The sequence below is a fragment of the Lepidochelys kempii genome, chromosome 11, assembly GCF_965140265.1.
Source record: "Lepidochelys kempii isolate rLepKem1 chromosome 11, rLepKem1.hap2, whole genome shotgun sequence".
Lineage (NCBI taxonomy): Eukaryota > Metazoa > Chordata > Testudines > Cheloniidae > Lepidochelys > Lepidochelys kempii.
In genome coordinates this window covers 56098939-56121042 of record NC_133266.1, presented here as the reverse complement: position 1 = coordinate 56121042, position 22104 = coordinate 56098939, and the positions used below count along the sequence as shown (strand labels likewise).

The 22104-nt window shown below is 38.1% G+C and overlaps 1 protein-coding gene across 6 annotated transcripts in view; it reads left to right on the top strand.

Moving 5' to 3' along the window:
• Positions 1 to 16507, top strand: part of HECW2 (HECT, C2 and WW domain containing E3 ubiquitin protein ligase 2) — a 265113-nt gene extending 248606 nt beyond the window's left edge. For 4 of the 6 annotated variants that reach the window (XM_073306249.1, XM_073306251.1, XM_073306250.1 and 1 more), the window contains 6 exons: positions 193 to 322; positions 759 to 905; positions 1620 to 1734; positions 2692 to 2777; positions 4360 to 4472; positions 10891 to 16507. In XM_073306249.1, the coding sequence (XP_073162350.1) occupies positions 193 to 322; positions 759 to 905; positions 1620 to 1734; positions 2692 to 2777; positions 4360 to 4472; positions 10891 to 11002 (703 nt within the window). In that variant the 3' untranslated portion in view covers positions 11003 to 16507. The other 2 variants (XM_073306252.1, XM_073306254.1) reach the window with 2 other exon arrangements.
• Positions 16508 to 22104: the final 5597 nt, after the last annotated feature.

Sequence of the window (22104 nt, the reverse complement as noted above, 5' to 3'; positions counted from 1 at the left end):
TAGTTTCTACTAACTTGACTTCAGAACGTCAGCACAAAGGAATCCAGTAACCACTGTTCTTTGTTCTGTTGATTTCTCTGAGCTCCCTTTATTCTCAGTTTGTTTTGTAGGGCTGTCCTGTCTCAGCTCTGTTAATGAGCACGCACTACTGCTGTCAGCTATATTTGTATATTTTCTTCTTGTTTATGTTAGACTCTGTGACCTGAGTGACTTGGAATACCTTGATGAGGAGTTCCACCAGAGTTTGCAGTGGATGAAAGACAACGATATACATGATATCCTAGATCTCACATTCACTGTAAATGAAGAAGTTTTTGGGCAGGTGTGCAAGATTGCTACTTTTCTTTCCTTTCCTCTTTATATTCTGTTAGGTAACTGTTTCTTTGGACTGAAAAATGATGTCATTCCCAGCTGATTTGAGTTCATTAATAAAAATCTTGGTTGATATGAACAATCGAAAAACCTATAGAGAGATTATCATTCGTTACCTACCAGTGCAATACCTAAAGAATGCAGAAGTTGGTTTGCATCTCTTATTTTGAAGCTGCTTGTTCTTACTTTGTACTTGACATGATCTGGTGAAAACAGGGATTTCAGTTTCATGTCATCTGTCTGATTTTATGTACTCCAGTCTGTTAAACCAATCTGTGCTTGGCCTAGGATATTGGGGAATTAGCGCTACGTATTTAACAAAAAGCTTGAGTTTACAATATATTCTTGTTGTATTTATATTATTTTGGTTATGGTTTTCCTCTAAGATCACTGAACGGGAACTGAAACCAGGGGGTGCCAACATCCCAGTCACAGAGAAGAACAAGAAAGAATACATAGAGAGAATGGTGAAATGGAGAATTGAGAGAGGGGTTGTGCAGCAAACAGAAAGTCTAGTTCGAGGTTTCTACGAGGTGAGAAATCCTACTCAACTCTAGTTCCCATATGTATATTATGTAGCATTCTCCATACTTGCCTTTCTAATACACCCAACCATGCAGTATTTAGAAAACATAGGTTAAAATCAGGAGTGAGAGTTATATGTATCCTACAGTGCACCTAATGTATTTCATAATAATCAAATGTCGTCTTATATATGGGGAGGTCACTTGTTGGAGGTCATTGAGTCAACTAACATGACTATATTCTAAAGAAATGGAAAACATTTTTACCACTATTTGCATTAGCAGCAGTGCAAACTCAGATAATAAGGAGAGTTGAACTCAGGAAGGAATTTTTTACTCCATGTCCAGCATTACACAATTGGCTGAGGATATTTCAAGATGTTTTCCTTTACATTTTCCACCTTGAACATGGACCTTGAATATATTGACCCTTATTGCCCTGGAAGTATTTCTGTATTATTTTTCTAATAATTTTCCTTCTAAATACTAAGAGCTTCTAATGAAACTGAATGTAGCTACAGTATGAAACCCAGTGGAAGAATAGTCCACATATTTGCATCTTTTGAAAAATCTTTTAACCTTAAACCTCCTCATTCATTGAACAAGCCAGAACATTACTTGAAAAATGATACAGCATTAGTAACTGCGGAGTCTGTTTATTAGGAGGCAAAAATAACACAAACAATGAAGGCAGGTTTCTATGTATTCTATTTCCTTTCACAGGTTGTTGACGCTAGGCTGGTGTCTGTATTTGATGCAAGAGAATTGGAACTGGTTATTGCTGGCACAGCAGAAATTGACTTAAGTGACTGGAGAAACAACACAGAGTATAGAGGAGGTGATATTGATTTTTTTTTTCCCTAGTCAAAGTTAGCTCTGGTACTGCATGAGTGAACCTGGAAGTACCCTTTTTCTAAGATTTTGCTAAACCTATTCTATGAAATATGTCAATTCAATAAGTGTTGGAGCCCATTTAAACTAATTTTGGAATGTCTTTATTTTCCTGGTTAGCTTTTGAATTAGGAGCAGACATTTTAGTTGATAAAAGGAGTAAGATCCCAAACGGCAAGAGCATGTTTGTATTTTGAATTTACAGAGAGGTTGATGGCATCTGAAAGTGAGTAGGCAAACCTTTGACATAAAGGTGTTCTCAGAGTTCATTTACAGCAGCAGGTAAAGATTCATGTTATATCTGACTCCAAACCCCTCTCACATTCCCATTACGCTCAGTCTTTCTCCTTGCTCTTACATTCAACTATTCTGATTTTTCTCCTGCCTGACTGCATAAAGAGAGTGGTAAGGCAGAATTCTTTAGTAAGGACCACTTCACTTCCATTTCCAAAGGCTATCTGGAACTGGTAGTGAGCCTATCCGAGTGCAGTCCAGCTTCAGTTCCATCAAGAAGAATGAGATGACAGCTGTTTTGAGTGAGGTGGCTGCAGTTGCTACTGGTATCATGAGCAGCTTTTAAAAAAAACAAAAATGTAATGTCACAAGAATTGGCAACTCGGATGATTGGCTTGCTAATGGTTTAAGTGTTCGCAAAAGGGAAACTGAATGTCTGCCTTTAATTTGGAGCAACGTGCAATGACCCTGATAAGAGCCCTGGTTTAGTCTCACTTGCTGTCTTTTGCTGATATTTGATTATAAGTATGGAGGCTAAGACTGTAACTAAGACTGAGCTGGGGAAGGCCATTAATGATTAATATTTCACATGTGTGTTCTCCTGCACTTCTGTAGCACTTAATATTAAAAGAATCAAAGGTAATGTGGCTTTTTGTTGCTGTTCTAACAGGTTACCATGACAATCACATTGTAATTCGGTGGTTCTGGGCTGCTGTAGAAAGATTCAACAATGAACAACGGCTAAGGCTATTACAGGTGAGAAATCAGTAGATTTGTATAAAAATATATAACACCATTTCACATTAAATGTTAAACTACTTCATCAGTTTCGGATAATGAAACCTTCAGACAGTGTGATGTCAGGACACGGGAATGGCCTGGTAACTCAGCAGTCTCCAGATGCTTACTGTAAATAATTGAAATGTCAAAGCTAACTAAAAACAAAAGTCCCCTTGATAGAAAGTTACCAAACAGTATGAGTGTTGGGTGGTGGTGATTTTTATTATTTGACTAAAAAAATCCTCAAAATTTGTATTCCAAGGAAAGGAAAAGAAACATGATCATATTTACCTTTGAAGATTATTCAGAGGAAGAGTTAGGGAGGACTTGGCTGAGGTGTTCAAAATTATTAAAATGATATTGAAAACTGATCCAGTCCCCCATTATTATCCTTTTATATAACATGAAAACAAGAGGTCTTCACTTAGTTGATAGCCAGTAAATTAAGAACAAATAAATAGAAACACTGCTTCACACAGTGTGTCCACTGATGGACAGGTTCATTTACCTGATGGATTCACTGAAGGCAGTAGAGGAATTTTAATGCACGTGGGTTTTTCACAGAGTTACATGTAATCAAATACAGGTACTTCTAGCACACCAAATTCTTTAGAAGGGGCCATATCTGATTTTATCTGGGTTTGCCACATAGTTGCACTAGTTTAAAATCCATTGTTTTAAACATTTCAGAACTGGCATCTGATCATGTTAACTGTGTCACGAACATTCCTTTTTCCTGTTACAGCTGGCTCTGTGTAAATGCTATGTGGGAAACCTTACTGAAGTGTCACTTTTGATGCAGTACCATAGATGGCTAAGATTTCCCTTTGCGATTATAATACAGTGTAGGGATTCTGCAGCTGCAGGTCAAAAATATTTTATATAGGTGTTTTATCACAGACCATTAAAAAATAAGTAAGCTCTATCTGTCACAAGACTCTCTCTTATTGATGGATGATTCTAGTCAAATCTGCTCTGTAAAATGTCATAAGAAATTCTCACTGAAATCTATGGGAATTTTACCTAAATGAGAACTGTAGAATTTGTCTCTTAGCTTATATCAGTTAGTAAAGTTTGTAAAGTGCTTTGAAATCCAGCTGAATGAAAGGCACGACATAAATGTAACATATATGGTAATTTACTTATTAGTTAGTCCCTCTTAAACCTTATTAAGTGTATTTTATTTTCTCCCTCCTCCCTTTATTATTTATTAGCTTGATGATGCTAGTAATGTGACTTTAATTCTACACTGATTGTGCATCATAATTATTCTTATATACTGGCTGTCTATAAGTGAAATCTGTAACATAAATTAGTCTAGTAAGACCTCCCTCCTAGAATGCTAATCAAGAAATATGCCACTTTCCCTCCCCTACATTTTAAACAGGACTTTAATACTCCTGATTCCCCTTCAAATAAGGCCTGATCCTGCAAAGTCTTATACAAGAACAACTTGACTTAGTGGGAACACTGCTGTGAGTAGTTACTTATGCATGAGCATTCACACAACCCTCAGGTTGTACATCTGTCATCCGTGTTGTTCTTTTTGTGTTGGTAGTTTGTTACAGGCACATCCAGCATACCTTATGAGGGGTTTGCATCTCTAAGAGGGAGCAATGGGCCAAGAAGATTCTGTGTAGAAAAATGGGGGAAAATCACTGCTCTTCCCAGGTAAAAGTGTGTGTATGTGTATGTTTTGGGTAGGGGTGTTTTTTTTTTTTAATCTAAGTAAATTTTGAACTACTTGGATAGAGTTCAGTTCTCTGTGAGCCAGTCACAATAGATACATTGATATTCTCAACTACCCCTGCTGCTAACTATTGGGGTTATGCAGAAGCTGCTTGAGAAACAAACAGCTGTCATTGATTGACTGAGTAGGCTCTGCTGAAGGGGAAGTTCTGCTTCCTAGTTGTTCCAGTGTGTATGACATATCTTTCTTTCTTTGAATTGAAGAGGTTGTTTTCCTGCATGCTGGGAAAGACAAACTAATTGTGCTTAGGAGTCTGTACCTTAATTCAATTCTTTCTACTTTACCAGGTTTACAACTTCTCTTCTAAAATTTATAGAGTTTTTTGTTTGTCATGAAAGCAGGCATTGCTTCCCTAAAATAGTATCTATGATGTTCTCTGAAAGGTAAGTTATTGGTCATTGCCAGAAAATGGATATCAACTCTGGATTAAAGAGACCCAATGTATTTACAGTCTAGTTCAGTTCCCTAGGAGGGCCAGCATGATTTCAGCATTGTGTAGAAATCTTGCTGTGGTGATTTTTTGAATCAGAGGAAAAAGTGTGTTCTGAGGAGTGATTTGAAGGAGGAGAGAGAGAAGGCGGCAAAACACGATGTTAAGGGGGGGTGAAGATTGTAAAGAGAGCAAGTAGTAGAGAGGCTTGGGCCAAGTAAAACAAGTGAAAAGGAGAGTAGAAAGAAATGAGTTGGATGTAAGGAAAAGCTGAGTTGCACAAAGCCTCGAAGAGCTGAAGCCAGGGATAGAATTCAAGATGGAAAGTGACATGATCAGAGTGGCAAGAGGAAAAAGTAAGGAAGGAATTGCTTTCCTCGTTTTTCCTTTTGTGATGCCAGGAAAAGAGCTGTGGTCTTAAATGATCTACAGTATCAAAGACTGATGACATATGAGCCAGGATCTGAAAAGTCATCTTGACTGAACTCTGTATTAACAAGAATTTCTCTACAGAGAGGTCAGTTTTGCAGATTAATACATTTGGGGAAGATTTCCCATCATCCAATTCTGTAGCATTTAGAGGAAGTTACACTGGTTGGAAATAGATACGTTACTAACTTTGATTATCTGATAGAAGGTCAAAGTATAAACAGTACTATGTAGTTGAAATGCACAGACCCAGTGTACAAGTTTGTGGAGTCAGTAGCTTGAACACAAAACCACCTTGTCAGTTAAGAGTATAAATGGGAGCCACGCAGCTGAAGGTCAAAGGTACATTAAGAGAATTCTAAGAGTTTATATTTCAAAACAATTACTGTAGTATCTTTTAGGGTCAAAAGGTATTCTGTGCATCAGCCACCTAAGCATGCCTCAGAGAATGATTGTTACTGAAATGAGAAATAGATTATGTTCCTATAGCATTTTAAAAATATAAACCGTTGCATTTTCTTGAATGAACCTGGACTTCAGCAGTGCTATTCCATTTTATACCAATACTTAAGTAGGAAAAGAGAATATTGTAGTTTTTGTATCTTCTAATATTCAGTCTCTAAGACCGACTTTAGGCAGTACTGAAATATTATTATTAAATAACAGGTCCCAGTTAGGATGAGGGCACCATTCACTGGGCGCATTTCACATCTAAAGACAATTCCTGCCCCAAAAGGTTTGCAATCTAAGGTCTCAGTCCTGCGTAACTTCACTGTGCTGAGTCGTCCCATTAGCACCATATGGGTGGCTACTAGTAATGAAGTTTAGCACATGTGTATATGTCACCAAGATCGGGACCTTAATAGCTAGATGTAAGTAGACCCAAAACATGTATTTGATAAGTGTGGCAGGATGCTGGCCTGGGAGGCACAAATAACTGGAAATCAGATTTTTCCAGGACTGATAATCTGGCTACTGTGAGGAGGAACATGACAAATTAATTCATTAAATTCCTTGCTGGACTTCTCATCTGTAAAAATAAATGTTTTAGGGGGGTATAGTGTTGATGATTTTTAAAGTAACTTAAAAACGGGAGAAAGAAAAATAAATTGTGAAAGCTCCATTTAAAATAGTGTTTTGGACCCATAAAAACCCACTAAAGCAGGGGAACTCAAAGGGAAGGCTCAAACTAACTGTCTATAAATATAACTTATGGAACCCACTTTACTCATTTATTGTGCATAGATACAGAGACTTGGGACCAAATTCACCTCTTAGGCAGCAGGATCCAACCTGGAACAGGGACACACTCCTGTAAGCTGCTCATTCTACCAGGGAAACCAGAGCCAGCGGGTACACTCTACACAGGGAGAAGGGGCGGGACAAGCCAGGAGATTCAGCACCTCACTGAGGGAGTTTCTTGTGGCAGGGCTGCTGCGGAGCTCCAGCTGTAAAATAAAACTGCTTCACTTTGGAGAAAGAGAGTGCTCAGATATGTGCTGAGCGTCTTTACTAGTTCAGCCCAGTGGGTGAAGGGAGGGTGCCAGCTGCTTGCCTCTTTGCCCATGGCAATGAACATGGCCCTTGATCTTTAACTTTCAGTTCCGTTGCTTTGGAGACACTGGGCCACAACTTTACTACTGTTTTAAGATACTTTTACAAACATGAGAGCCAAATAACACAAGTTTATTTGTCGTGAGTCAGCCACTCCCAGTGCTCAAGACATGGTACCCTAATCCCATAGGAAATGCATGACTTACAGCATTCATTTCAAACTTAGCTCTGAGCAGAATGTAAACTGTGTTCACTTTTCTAACATCTCCAGTTCCTATGTGCAGAGTGGCTTCAGCCTAAGCCGCACCAGCTTCAGAGGCTTTACTATGCAAACACTGAGTAGCACTGGCTATCTTAACAAAGACACTGAGTGGCAGACTTTCAGCAGGCTCCTAAAAGAGATCCTGCAGATGTGGATGAATTGTTGGACACCCACTGAAAATTTCACCCAGAGGCTCTTCAATGCCTAATGGTTCTAGGGTTTTGTATTAACCTAGGGATAAATTCTTTTACCCTCACTCTCAGTGATTAATATTTTTATTTTGTGAATAGTCCCACTGATTTCAATGGGACCACTTGTGGAGCCTGGTACTATTGGCAAAATCTGGCTCTCAAATTACAAATCAAGGGTTTTTTTTTGTTTTTGTTTTTGTTTGTTTTTAATTCATACCAGAGAGAAGAAATAAATGAATGAAAACATTTTATTGTAGCCATTCCCTTTTCTTGGCTCTGTAGAGCTGCGGAAGGCTAATACAGATAACAGATTGATTAGATGATTCCATAGCTTCCACAGTTCTGATCATGTTATAATCAGCCTTATTGAACCAGAAAAATGAAACTTCTGGACCTTGCATGTCAAGTTGCCTGGCTTTTATCACTGCCCTTTCCATCCTATGTTAGTGGCATGTGCATGCACTGATAAAGTTAGTTATTTTTAGTTTAGTTTTGCCCCTGCTGTCCCTGTCAGCACCTTTACTTTCAGCTTGTTTATCTTATTGTATGTCAGGCTAAATCAGATATCACTAGTGGAACTCCTACTCTCTATTTCTTAAATGTTTAGAAGTTGGCAGTGTTAATTATATAGCAGCTAGTGATGATGAATATATAAACATTTGCACGCGAACAGCATTCTTCTGTTATTGCTAAGGTATTGGACTTTGGACTTAAAGTTAATTTGACTGTAATACTGTTTGAAATCCAGTGAAGGGGAAAGTGATTGAATGTCAAGACTCCAGGAACTAAGATACATTTACCTTTATCAGAAAATGTGAGAGCACAAAGATGAACATAGTATACAGTTAGCTTGAAATGTCCTGGGAAAACAGTATCCACAGTAAAATCACTCTCCTTGCAGAATGACAGAGTCCTTTGTCTGGTAGAAGAAGAGCACATTTCCTCAACAGGATCAGTATCTTTATTTTTAAAAATGAGTTTTCTCTCTAAAGAAAATGATCACATTTTCAATACACTGACAAAATCATCCTCAAAAACTGAAAGAAGACCCAACTTATCTTCCTACTAATCAGTTAAACCAAGATGCAAGATTGTTAGCTTGCAATGAATCCCTTATTGATTCATGCGTTATGGTTTTTATAATTTGTGGTTGTACAACCCACATTATGCATGATGCATAATTCTAACAAGTGGATGTCTGTTTCAAAGAAACTCCTCTCCTTCCACACCCTTTGTGAGTTTATTAATATTAAGAAGCAAGAGGAAATTCTTCTGCTGGTTGTGTGAGCAGCCAGAGGATCCAAGGAGGATTATTACAATGGTCCACATTCCCCTCCTGTGGGCCTGATAGAAAGAGAAGCTCTATGAAGTTTCTTTTATAATGTTTCCTCCAAATTCTCCTTCCAGAGGGTTAAGGAGGGGGAAATCAGTTGAACCCACCCACCAGATGCTGGAGGTTAGGCCACCATGGATCTTCCGAGGTCTAAATTGAACCCAGAGAATTGGTGGATGTACAGGGTCATCTAACTACCTGACAGCACTGCTCTAATTGTAATCATACTGTCTTTTCCCCCCACCTCACCCCTTAACAAGGGTCTCCAACATGGAGGGACTCTGCAGGAAAGTTAGATCCTCTAAGCACACTTCCTGGATCCCACAGATAGCTTTCCACAATGTTCTGGGAAGAGAAAAGAGAACCACGGATTCTGCTGACCTGCTCCCTTTGCTGGCAGCCAAGGGTTGATCCCTCTAGTAGGGAGGGAGGGGGGAAATGAGCAGCCCCATAGAATACCATGGGGTGTGAACTCTACCTGCTGAAAAACATTCTGACTGAGTTCTGTTAAGTCTACAATAATTGGATGGAGCAAAATACAATATTTTTTCTACCACAGCAATACACCTGAAGTTTGGTCTGATGTTTAAAATGATAATCTGGCCCTGCATACTGTGTCTTTCCCAAAGTCTGATATTTTTATGACCCTATAATGCTGTTTGCTAATTCAGCGTTTCACCTTCACTGAGGGCTTGTAATGAACTCTTAGCTTCTGTGTTATAAACAAGCTAGAATGACTCACCTCTTCTCTTCATGTTCCAACCTGGTAGTTAGGATCTGATTGGCAGTTAAGATGATGGTCCCTGATTTGGGGGCTGGGCACCCTCTTGTTTTGAGAAGGCTCACTGTAAATCCAGTGTAGCCATTCTGACTACTGCTGAATGGGGTATGTTGAATCAGGAGTCTCAGTTCTTGGTGGGGGGAGAGTTCCTGACATTATACACTTAAATTTATTATGCTGTGTGTTTTTTAAATGTTTGCTGTTCAAGTGGTGACAGGCAGGCCACTGCAGAAAAGGTTTCTGCTTGCCAACGGGAACAGGTTTAAACAACAGTGTGGTGTGATTGCAAAAGGAAAAAGTAAATGTAAAGAAAGTCCTGCCCCTTTAAGGGCCAAACCCAAATACAAAAGGACTTTTATCTTCCAAAGCAAAGGTCTAAAGGGTCAGTTAGCTTTCAAAGAAGAAGAGGAAATGAAAAGTCCTTGGAGCTTTCACCTCAGAACCTCTCTCCCGAAAGATCCTACTTGCATTAGTCACTTGGAGCTGTGCCATTTATTTCAGTGGGAGCAGGACGGAATTACCCTGCTACTCAATAAATCCCTGTATCAAATTCAGGCAACTCTGGTCCTTCCTCTAGTCAGAGGATGGGGTCTCTAGGATCTTTTCACAATGTATGTAGAGATTGTGATAGGCAGATTATAGAAATGGGGGGGGAGGGGGGAGAATATATTCCTGTCCTGTCAAGAAAGCCAGAGTGTGTTTTGAGAATTATATACATACATTCATTTAACTACTAAATATATTTCTCTGTAATAGATTCCCAAGATCAGATCCTCGGCTGGTATAAATCAGTATACCTCCACTAACTTCAAGGCAGCTACACTGATTTACATCAGCTGAGGCTCTGGCCCAGAGAAATTATCAATGGAAAAGACCTAATTTGCTAACTAGTCTATCTCTTGTCAGTAGGACTATTCGCTATGTGTGTTTTCTAGTATTTCACTAACTCTATCTAATTTATGTACATTCATTCTTCAAAATAACTTCCTCATGATTACAGACCTAATATTCAAATATCACTAATTATTAATAGAAAATACTAATTTTAAAAGTATGTATTCTAAGCCAAATTTTCAAAACAAACTGCCTCAATTGTGCCCCTAAATTGCAAATTTTGTGTGTGCACATTTTACAGGCAAAATTTAGGCTACTACTTGTGATCCACATTAAGGGTCAGAATTTCAAAAATATCTTTGACAATTAATTCTTTTTTAACTTGAAAATAACAGTGTTCAGCAACACAATAATATTTCACAAAGCATGGTATTTTGAAAGGACCTTCTTGCACATCTGAATTTCCAGTTACTTTCATTTGAATTTCTGAATAACCATGGCTTATTTGCCACTTTTTTTTTGCAGGGCTCATACGTGTTTCAATCGTCTTGACCTTCCCCCTTACCCATCATTCTCCATGCTCTGTGAGAAACTGTTGACAGCTGTTGAAGAGACAAGTACCTTTGGACTTGAGTGATACGCAAACCATAGTGCCCAGCTCTTTGGACGTTTGTGGATCTGTCCTCTTAAGAACGAATGAACAGTTGTATTGGATTTCTTAGAGGAAAATGTTTTACAATACAATTCAAATAATGAGATTTCTATGAATGAGTAAATCTAGCTTCGGAAGCAGTTACAAGCATTGTGGTAGTGGCAGAGTACTCTACAGTAATACTGGAGTGTGCCTGGTGTGCAGGGAAAACTAACAGTCTTGCAATAAACAGTTTTTCTTGAGTGCCATGTTTGTTATGGCCCAAGCAAAGGATGCATGATCAGCAAGGTGGCTACTGCAAAATCTGACAAGTATCTTGAAACTGGATTTAACAAAAGTCCTTGAATGTAAAGTTCAAGTCAAAATGTGAAATCGTTCAGCCCGCCCCTAAATTTGCTAAAATCAAACTATGGAAATCTTTAAAAAAAAAAAAAAAAAAAAAAAGTTTCCTAAAGATAGGTTACTTTATGCCATATACTATAACAGAAAATCCATTACTTGCTATACCTAAGACTACGAGTGCCTGCATGGTGTGCACCATAGATTTCAGCTTCCTGGGGCAGAAGTGAATTTGAAGGAAAATCAGCAGTAAGGGATGTCAAAACAATGGCTTGCAATAAGGAGGTTTGTGAAAATGTATATGCAAGTGCTGCGTGTATGGCAAATGATGAGCTATTATAAGGAGAACTTAATAATGTCTGATTTTATGCTTTGTACTGCATGGAAACTGTTTTAAAAAATAAGTATCAATTTATCACAGCATATCAGGAAAAAGAAACTTACACAGTGACTTCTGTTTATTTTTATAGGTTCATTATGTTAAGTTCCTCAGAGTGTAAATAAGAAACTAGCAAACTAAATGCTATTTCTGTTCATTTCACTTTTCACGCATTTACAGACATTGTGCTAGTGTTTTATTCTTTAAGCACTCTCAAGGAAAAAAATGCCTTTTATTTTTATATGAGTAAGAAATTCCCAAAAATATTTTGCACTGAATGTACCAAAGTTGAAGGGACATTATGATCAGACTGACCGCAAACTGCATCACTCTTACAAGTATCTAGAAAATAGCTTCTTAAGAACCGAGCTTTCTTCACAGTGCCATGTCTATAGATATCAGGACTGTGCACATAAGTAATAATTTTGTAAAAATCACTACATGTGATATTGTAATATGCATTTATTTTAAATGCATTTGGTTCATTTTTCATCCATCAAATAACCTGTAAGGGATTGAGTGTAATACAGATGTTTCATATTTTCCCAGCAACTTTTATTTGTACAGCACCGTAAAACACACTAGCTTATTGGAGAAACCATGGGCGACACTTAAGAAGATGAACCTTTAATAGTAATGATTCCACTCTCCCTTGTCAGTGAACACCTCCAAGCTATAAACTGTTCGTAATGTTTTTCTAAGTTTGCATTTTCACTGAGTAGTTTTCTTGTCAATGTTAATTAAAATGAGGTCCTTTTCAATTGTATATCAAAAACTGAATGAATCCACCAATTTAATTATGCTTAATTTTGCTACAGTGCACAGGCGTCACTTGAACCCATTCCCCATAAATTAGTTTTGCATCTGTGCACTTGTACAGCCATTGAGAAATACGACATACATCGTGCCAGAGTTCCAGAAAACTGCAACTGAATGCTGGATGGCAAGAAGAGAAATACAGCTCTTTGTGTTCTTTTTGATAGCACTCAAGCATTTCAAGACCTGATTTGTGGAAGAACTAAGTTTGAGAGTAACCTCAGGATTCCCACTCTGGGGACTCTCATTGAGTAGGTGTCTCAGTGAGATGACATGCTTATTGTCCGTATTCGTAACAATGGGAGCACCCATCCACTCAAGTGAACATTGGAATGGCAATAAAGATGCTGTCAGCAAAGACTACTTTTTCACGCTCCCCATGAGAAAGTAGATGCTGTTGTGGTGGTAGGAGCGGGGTGCTGGGTAAATTTAAATTGCCCCAGATCCCTCCCCCTCTCCATTCCCCAAACGATATAGGAAATAATGCCTGTGTTCAGATAACTGAGGAAACCCGACTGTCAAAAATAAAATGAAAATACCTTCTGACTTCACAAATAATGGGTTCCTCCTTAAAACAATGACATCTAGGAATCACACAAGTTTTCTTAAACTGCTCCTGGCTTGCACTAAGTGGCAAAGAAAAGTCAAGCTGTGTTATTCTGTTTTTACATCCAACAGAATAAACTTCGGGTTTATCAGTGTTTGCTAAGATATCACATTAATGGTCCAGGGTTTGCTAATGCATGTGTTGTATCAAAGAACTGATACACAGTAGATAAATTTACTTGTGAGCAGGTCATTTCAGCATGGCTCATGTTTCATGTGATCAGATTCATTAAGTACCTGACACTCTAGTCACTTAGCCAATCAAAAGTTTAATTTGGCTCTAAGAACCGCAGAATTTGGATCTTGTAATATTACAGTATATTTTCCCTAAAAAAGGAGAACAGGTCTACAAACATCAATCCAGAAACTCATTGGAATTAAAAGGGTTAAATATTTGACACAAAAGTTTACATCAGGCTGCATTTGAGCCATGCTTTTGTACAAATCAAAAGTAATAAATGCATTTGTCATCTTTTATTTAAAAAATGAGATGTACTACTTACTTTTGTTCTGTATTCTGCCCTTTTCACCAGTCGGTGACCATCCAGGACTCTGCAGAGCTCCAGCAGGATCAGCAAGGGTGGCAGGTCTCAGCAAAAAAGACAAAACGCAGCAACCACTCAGATCCAGGAGGAGCAAGCTAAGGGGAGGGGAGAAGTTTTGCTCCCTCCTCCTGTCTTGCCTGCACCATACTGGACTCTAGGGAAGTGCTGCCTGAAGGTGATGGGGAGCTGGCTGCCTTGATGTTGCAGCCCCTTCTGCTCATAGCCCTTGGCTAGCTTCTTGCTGTATTTTAAGAAACGCGTCCCTGAAAAAGGGAGTGGAAGGAAGGAGCATAGAAGCATTAACAGCCCCACACACCCATTACCCCACAGCAGCAGCACTCACCCACCAGCCCATTCAACATCCGTTCCAAAAAAGCCAGCCCTGTGTTTCTGCAGAAGATTACAGGGTGTGATTACAAGGATTGTGGGGGGGTTGAACTCATAACAAGAGACTATGTCTGGTGTGGGGGTTGTGGATGGGGAGAAAGTTTGAAAATCCCTGGCTTAAAGCAATATATCATTTAGAAGATCTTACTTGGCTGATAAGGAGCTTTCCTTCTGGGAAGGAAACAGTTTAGCAGAGCAGAATGAAATAATGGGCCCCATTCAGCCACTGCATGATACTGACTTGTGCCAACATAATCACCAGTACCCTTATATGGCGGAAAGCCCATTGGATGGTTGCTCACAGTAGCCAATTTAAGGCACCTACAGCCCCGTCCCCTGCTCTGACAGGGGGCTCTGAGCCAGCGAGCACTACACAGAAAGCAAGTGGTGCAGGTAGGCTTCTTCCCTTGGCAGAACTGCCAGGGAAAGGGGTCTCTTCTTCTGGGGTAAATCCCAACCTTGGGTGCCCTGAAGCACAGCTTCTCCTAATGGGAAGATGGGATGTAATTTGCACAGCTCTAGTGAACTTAATCATTATCTCTGCCAAATATGTTGGAATAGTATCTAATTAATGAACGCATCCCAACTATCAGAGGCATGGATGCCTATTATGTCATATATACTCTCTTGTTCAAGGTATGTATGTCAGAACCTTTTACTTTATTATAGCAGTTTTCTCGACCACTGAAATCCTGAGACAGCCTTCTGTTATGATAAGGAATACCCTCAGCAGCAGATTGTATATTAATTTATTAAAGGAATCTCTCAGCCCAAAATAAATTTCTGTGTAACATAACCTTCACTCTGCAAAATGGAGGCAGAGATTTATTTTTCCCAGTTAATCTTTGTTATACTTTCACAATAAAAAAATAACTTTTCATAGTTAAATAAATTATTTTCATTATCCATGTTGTGGACCAGGGACATACCATAAATAAAGGAGTTAACATCATTCAGAGGTAGAGTGCATCTAAGGTGAAATCATCTCAGTGCTCGGAGCCAGCGATGCAACACACAAGCCTCATGGTAAAGTTGTTCACCCCAGGTCTTACATTATATAGTGAATATACAGTAGAGCCTCAGGGTTACGAACATCTCTGGAATGGAGGTTGTTCATAACTCTGAAATGTTCATAACTTTTAACAAAACGTTGTGGTTCTTTTTCAAAGGTTTACAACTGAACCTTGACAATGCAGCTTTGAAACTTTACTATGCAGAAGAAAAATGCTGCTTTTTTAGTTTGTTTAACACAGTACTGTACTGTATTTGCCTCTCTTTTTTTTTTTTTTTTTTTTTTTCTTGTCTCCGCTGCTGCCTGATTGTGTACTTCGGGTTCCAAATGAGATGTGTGGCTGACTGGTCGGTTTGTAGCTCTGGTGTTCGTAACTCTGAGGTTCTACTGTACGTAATATATAATTTTCAAAGGAAGTTGAAAATCCAGGCAGTAGCACTGTGGCAGAGCATCTAAAAGAAAGTTTCTGGCATGATGGAAACTGGCAGAGAACATTGAACTGGTGGTTTGTTTGTTTTTAGATTACAGAAATTTAAAAGGTTTTGTGGTTTGTTATGCTTTTTCAGTGCTTCTAGAAGTCCAAAATAGCTTCAAATTTAAATGTTAAGACTAATATCATGTGGTTGCTAAAGTAGTCTCTGCAGTGTTTAATTGCAGATGCCCGTGTAGTCTCTGCAGTATTAATGAATCTCTACAGTGTTATTTGAAGATAGTCATTGAGATGTTTGCAGAGGCAGTGTTCTGGATTGACAGAATTTACGCACAAATGGTAAATCTATATTAACTGTGTTCGACTAGTCTTTCTGATTTGATATTTCCATAATGTAATACAAAGCAGTTTGAATCATGTTTAAAGGTTTAAATTTGTTTGTATTGAATTATGGTAGTTTTTAGAACTGTTGCTCATATTTATCTATCTTGCCATTGATTTGGGGAAAGAGGAAAATTTGCTCCTAGTAATACTAATGGAAATTAAGTAATATCTTCTTTGGAGAGATAATAGACATCTGTCTTAACATCAATCTTACAAGGTAGGACCTGTTTTTAATTAAAACCCACTCCATCACCCAAAAATGAGTTTTCTGTTCCTTCCTCCAGCACCTCTCTATCCCAAACAAAATTTCAAAATGATTACTGACACCTGATTTTTAAATGTTTCCCAAGTGACCAGCCATTGTTGGATTATTATCCAATGACTGCACCACTAGCCGATCTAAGGGGCATTGGCAGAAATTTTCAGTGACGACTTGTTAACAGATTGCAAATGAAAGGTCTTTAAAATTGTATCTGAGTGACCACAATGACTGTTTTAGAACTATTCTAGTCCTTTGGTTAAATATTTTTAACATAAAATACAGACTAGAAAGGCTGATTTGAAATTGCTCTTGTCTCTTAGAAAAATAAATACAGGTTATATAGCATTTAAATATATATATTTAAATGGATACTGTCAGATTCAGAGCTATATTTTTAAAATATCCTTTTCTGTTACTAATAACACTTTAGGTTGTTAAAACTAAGCATATAAAATTAAATACACTTTGCAATTTTTGTTTTACTTTTTGCATATTTTTCAACATGCACAATGCAAACAGAGTGGTCACTTTGGTTGCTTATGGTCAGTTTCTGGTCAATTGCACTTTCTATTCACATGAACTAGCTTAGTGAATTTTTAAATAATTTTATGAAAATATTTCTCATTTTTTTAACATTTTATTTTAAAGAAACCTAATTTGAGGGTCTAAACTGCCTGGCTGTGCCCCTTTAAAAAATCAGGAGTGCCATCCTAACAGGCCTTTGTCAAGGCCATGTTATACCCTGGGTGTTTTAAACTGAGCTCAAGATTAATTTCATTGGGAAGATCTGCTTCATAATCAGTGGCATCATATGACTCTTCATCAGTACCCCAGAAAACTCCCCTTGAGTACACGGTCTGGCTGCAGTTTAAAGATGGCAACACATTGTAAAGCCTCCTTTGGATTTGTTACAGATATTGTGTAATATATCTGTACATATTTAAAATGTAATGAAACAACTTCTGAAATTATTTGAAAAATGTTACTGTAACAGTGAATTAGCCCCATGTTGAATCATTACATTGGCAATTTTAACTTTCTTTAAATACCAAATGTAATTAGAGTACATCACAGAATAGCCACTGAAAAATATTCTAAGAAATTGTTTGATATTATGATGAAGGCAAAATGCATCCAAGCTTTGTTTCTTTCAATTATCACCGCCTAAAACTTCTTTAATAAAAAGGTTTCTAATGGAAGGGCTGCTTCTTTGTTCAGTATATGGTGGTTTTTTTCTTTGTACAGACAGGAATTTCTCATTCATCCACAACTAGAAAGTCCTTACCTCTCCATAAATAATAACTAAGAGCCATATTATGCCACTAATTTACCAGAGTTCTCCACTGGGAACTTCTAATTGAAAATCTATGGGACGATAAGACTCTTAAAATGGGGACTAGTCAAAGTGGAGCTCTTTGTGCTTTCATTCACTTTCTTATTTTGGGCAGCCTCCCAGCAACTCTCTTCTCCCACTTGAGTTGCATTTGATTTGGACTATTGCCGCAGCCAACCTACAATCAACAACCAAGAGCAACCAACCATTTATGATACTGCAGTGTCAGAGTCAGGATAGCGAAGCTAAGATTATGGCTTGCTGCACTTTTTCCTCAGGAATTAAACACGTTTCCTTTGCTACAAGTCTAGCTCCGCTAATCCAAGGAGCTAAATGTTTTTTGAATTTAGTTTCTTGAAGTTAACAGGTTTTTTGTGCGCAGAGCCATCCCTTGGTACAGTGAATCTGGGCAACCGCTCCAGGCCCTGGTGCAACTGGCCGGCGCAGTCGGCCACAGAAGTGATGGGTCAGTCCTGTAAGTGATGGATTTGTCACTTCTGCCCCGGGCCCTGCACCCCCCGCTCCCCAGGGACGGCCCTGCGTGCACATGCTTAACTTATTTTCTCGCCTCCAAGAATTGCTACTAAGTGCAACTACCTTTGGCTAAGAGATTAGTGAAAGCCCCTTACCAGGGCATAGGTTAATATTGATCGAGATTTCTGGGGAAGGTGTGATATATACGATTACAGCCAAAATATTTCCTTCCATAGATGGAGTACATTGCCCACACAGTACTTAAAGGTGGCTCTTCTAGAAGGACAGCTTGGGATTCTAGCACTCCTCCCATGTTTCCATTTCCTGTTTGGTGGCATAATCAGGTGTTGGCACATTCCACTGAGTCAGCAGTTAAGCATCTTTGTCTTTCATCATGAAAATTATACTTTGAAGAGGTAGGTATGTATATTAGGACTGTACCATGTTCTCCAACTGTACAGATGTAACTGATACAATATGAAAATTTTCCCTGAGACATTGGATTTGATTGTACTGTTGGCTGCTGATTTTCCAGTTTCCCATTGGGGCCTGAAGCTGGATATTTTTTTAAAAAATAAACAAACAAGAGGTAACTACTGATGCCTCTTGAGTCATGCCAGTTCAGGAATGTAATTGTAGCTCTTGAGCAGCTGTTACCATAATGTATGATAATCACACACAGTGGGCATGGCATGAAAAATGCAGTGGGAGCTGAACAACGCAACAGCAGCCATGGAGCAATGCTACTGAGTGAAGACAAAACTGAAAGGGCAGGAAAAAAAAATGAAGAGGAAGAGATGACATTGACTTTTGTGAATCGTGTTGGGGAGTATGCTGTGCAGTGCACACGCAGTTACTAATAACAAAAGGAAAGCCTGCATTGTGAAGTGAGGCATTTGCTTGAAAATGCACACCAAATAATACACATAAATGGAAAAGTACCATAAATTATAAATAAGTTAGTTAATATTTCCTGCACTTGTAAGGCTTATTTTAGCCAAGAAGTATTAAAAGTCTTCATAGTCTGACCTGGAGGTTCAGAAATCTAGCTTACATGTCTTTTTTTTTTTTCTTTTTAATTGAACTGTTATCAGGATAATGGAACCTTGTATAAGAGGCGGTGCGTCTATTTTTATTTTAGTTTACAAATAATAACTGTTATGTTTATTACTGGATATATTTGCAGGTGAAATAGTATTGGATAAGAAGCTATTTAAGCCATTGTTCCAGATAGTAACTTGCATTTTAGATATGATGGTCTGAATCCTAAAGTTCAAACACAGTTTTTAATCGGTATTTATTTGAGAAACTCCATGCGGTGGATTTTATTTGTTTGTATGTATTTTGGGGTGGGATGGGGTACATTTTGGTTGCAGCACAAGAACCTTGAAACTCCATCAAGGACTTTCTTCTAAAAAAGGCCTTTCACAGGGCCTCCTGTGAAATTTCTCTCCAGGGGGATTGACCTAAAGCCCTCTGAAGTGAATAAGAAGACTCCCATTGACTTCAGTGGGCCTCAGTTGCATGGACCCTGACTCCCGTCACACTCCACTGATGTCAGTGGGAGGCTTGCTGAGTAAGGACTTCGTAAGGATTTTGGGATTTGGCCATTGTGATAAAAAAAAACCAAAACATTGGAAAAAGTTTGCAATAAAAAAAACAAAAACTCCCTGAAAGTCTTTCTCCATTTCTCTTCAACAAGATAGTCAAGATGGTCAGAGCTTCATACAGAAAAAGTACAGTTTATTGGACTGCCATAGTTCTACATAGTTGGACATTATTTTGCAGTTAGCCTTCAACATTCAGGAGACTGCTGTTTTATTATTGGCATCACAGATGGGACTGGGAATCACAATGGTATTGTTAGTAAGTATGTAAATAATCATAGAAAGATACTGTTTCTTTGTACTCCATTTCTCTTCAAAATGCTGTAATGTTGGGGGTATCCATGAACCTGGATCAGCAATTACTGAGCTATATGTATGGGTATCTTCAGTGTAACTGGCTGAACATTGCTAACTGCAAAAGGTGGTGTGGGGAGAAAAGGGAATACTTTGGAGAACGTGCGGGGGGGGGGAGAAAGGGGGGAAGGAGTATAGTTACCAGTGTGTGCTGTGAGGAACACTGGAACCCCAACGTGTTGTATGTACTAGCTCTTTCTTAACCAAAACTACTAAATGTGAGCTGTTAGTATGTTTGAAAACACATAGGATTACAAGTTTTTATAATGGGGATGCGGGCATCCAGAACCAAACAGGTGTATACATGCATCTCCCTTACTTTTGACAAAGTGTTACCTGATCTAATTTTATACTAGTTCTTTGTTTTTAAAAGATTTCAGGCACTGTAAAAAGAGCATAGATTCTAAATGTTAAGTAGGGCACATGGTATATTTTTTAAGCCTTTCCATGCTCTTTTATGTTGAGAGTGTCCACAAGACTGTGTATCAAATGCAGCACCAATTTTTTCTACTTTTCTACAAACCAGTTTGTTTCATCTGGGTTTAGTGTGTATCTTTCATAAGAGACAAAATGAGGGAGGAGGGGAATGGGGGAATATAATTCAAGAGTTAGGATGAGGTATGTCTCTCCATTTCACATTGCATCAGCTATGTGTCATCTTCTTGTTTCAAGGCAGAAAGAGCAGATAATGCAGCTGACGGAGTATGTTACATGGATGGCATTACATAGTGGCTGTACTTGAGGAATGTACTTAAATGCTTGGCTGCTTACAGATTTGTATGATTATCTACTCAGATGAACACCTGTCTCTTGTGTTGTATTTCTTATTATTTAAAAATGTGTTGAGGGAAGGAGTTTTACTGTATACAATTTATTTTATTTTCATCCTGATCTCTATTTTGTTTAAAACCTTGTTCCATCATGAAATCACTTAATCAAAAATAAATCTTCTTGTAAATAACTTTGGAAATTAACTTTTTCTGTATGCATCTGAAAGTATTTTGGTCTAATTTTTAAAAAAGATTAGTTCTCATATATGAATTGTTCTAAATCCTGGCCAGTAGGTTTAAACTTTTAGAGCATCTCAAAGACACTTTCATCACCTTACATTAATTGCCATGTGTTCTGGAAAGTGACATATCTTAAAGGGAACAACATTTCAGCAACAGAGAAAGTAAAGACTCTGCAACACTCTGCCTCAGCTTTTGCAAAAGAACCACATTTGAAACCAAGGCTATGATAAATGAAATTACCAAAGGACAATGCCCTGGAATCTCCACCTTGGAAAGTGATCAGAATTCACTAAATTGTTTCAATGTCTATTCTACAGAGGATCGAAAGCTGCAAAGGTACATTTGATTGACAATGGCCTATGATGAGATAGCATGATATTTTAATAGGTATAAATCTTTGGGGAAAATATGCACTTCTCTTCCAATGTTTAAGATCATAATGATTGTTGTTCTTAAATCCAAATAATCAATAGATTATTATAGATTATTGGCAGAGAAATTGCTGAGTGTTATTCTTGAAAAACTGGCTTCCAAAATAATAAAAGTAAATGGTCCCCTGCTAAAGAATTCAAGCAGTTTTTATAATTTATTATGCTAGTTCTAGCAAGAGATATTGTCCATTATTTATTGGAGCCAATTCTATATTTCTGCCAGGTCAGAAATAGGTAATAGCCCACTTTCTGTAGTGGTTTGATAACAACGTTGCTATCTTTATGTAACACCTTATATACAATAACTTTTATAGTTTAGTGTTAAGATAATTTTCTTACTACCTTGGAATTATTTCTTTTGAAAGAATTCTTGGTATTACAGGGTCTAGGTATTAAAGGAAGCCTGAAGGAAGCTAGTGTAAAGGATTAAAGAGAAGTGTGTATGCAAATGGTGGTGTAATGGTGGGATACTGTCATTTTAGATTCATTTTCTGCTGTTGCTCTTCAATTCATAGAATCAAGGGATTGGAAGGGACCTCGAGAAATCTTCTAGTCCAGTCCCCTGAACTCATGGCAGGACTAAGTATTGTAGGCCATCCCTGACAGGTGTTTGTTTAACCTGCTCTTAAAAATCTCCAATGATGGATATTCCACAACCTTCCTAGAGTGGTTAAGCACTGGAATAAATTGCCTGACAGGAAGTTTTTCCTAATGT